The following is a 962-nucleotide window of genomic DNA, read 5'->3' on the forward strand; positions in this document are numbered from 1 at the left end:
ACTATTTAGTTTCTTTACGTGTTTTACCCAAGTTTTAACCTTAGATTTATAAAACAAAGATTAGCTCTATTTCAAATTTTATTAATAAAAATAATTCATCGTAATTTATTTAGGTTTTAAAAAACGTCAAAGGAATAAAATTAGGAACCCGTAAAAATTATTTGGAGATCAAAATTTGCAGACAATGTAGAAGCCCCTTGTTTTTAAAAGCAGCGTTGATTTGACGCTGCTGGCGCATGCCTTAAAACCCTTCCCTATATAATCCCATCTTTTCTCTCTCCAATCTTGTATTTGAAAAAAACTCTAACTTTGTTTCTCTCTCTATTTGAATCCGGATCCAGCGCCTTCGATTCACGCGGCTCCAAACACAAACCCTATCTTTCTTCGCTCTTTCTCTCTTTTTCTTCTTCTTCTTGTACATTCTCTGTTGTCCATTTACGTCGCAACTGCAACTGCAACTGCAACGAACTCAAAGCGCACAATGAAGAAAGGAACGAAGAGAAAGGCTACTCAGAACCAACCAAAATCTTCTCAAGAGAACAAGAAGCCACGAGCTAAGCGTGCCAAGCCTCAGTCCGAACCGGAGTACTTCGAAGATAAGCGCAACTTGGTACAATCCCTATTTACTTTTGCATCATATAGTAGTTCCGATATGTGTTCATGTTTATACTTTGATTTTGCTAAAATTCTTGTTGCCAATATTATTATTGGCTGCGAGCATTCATGGAAATTTGGCGTGTATTGCTACGACAAGTACGAAGACTATAGGTTATGCCAGGGTCAATGAAGGATTTGTTCCTGAGCTAGATTGCGGTTCCTTTTAGGAAGGAGGTGATGCGAAATTGGATTGTTACTTTCTTCTGTATATTATGGTCAATATAGACTGCTAGGAACGAGGTAATGTTTTGCCAATAAAAGATGGGGGTTTGGTAAGATGCAAACGGAATTGTTAGAAGTGGAAT

The 962-nt window shown here is 37.5% G+C and overlaps 1 protein-coding gene across 1 annotated transcript in view; it reads left to right on the forward strand.

The window, feature by feature from the left end:
- Positions 264 to 962, forward strand: part of LOC107631128 — a 4,649-nt gene continuing 3,950 nt past the window's right edge. The window contains exon 1 of the mRNA XM_016334469.2: positions 264 to 610. Within this exon, the coding sequence (XP_016189955.1) occupies positions 482 to 610 (129 nt within the window). The 5' untranslated portion in view covers positions 264 to 481. The remainder of the gene's footprint in view (positions 611 to 962) is intronic.

Source organism: Arachis ipaensis, chromosome B03 (assembly GCF_000816755.2).
Source record: "Arachis ipaensis cultivar K30076 chromosome B03, Araip1.1, whole genome shotgun sequence".
NCBI lineage: Eukaryota > Viridiplantae > Streptophyta > Magnoliopsida > Fabales > Fabaceae > Arachis > Arachis ipaensis.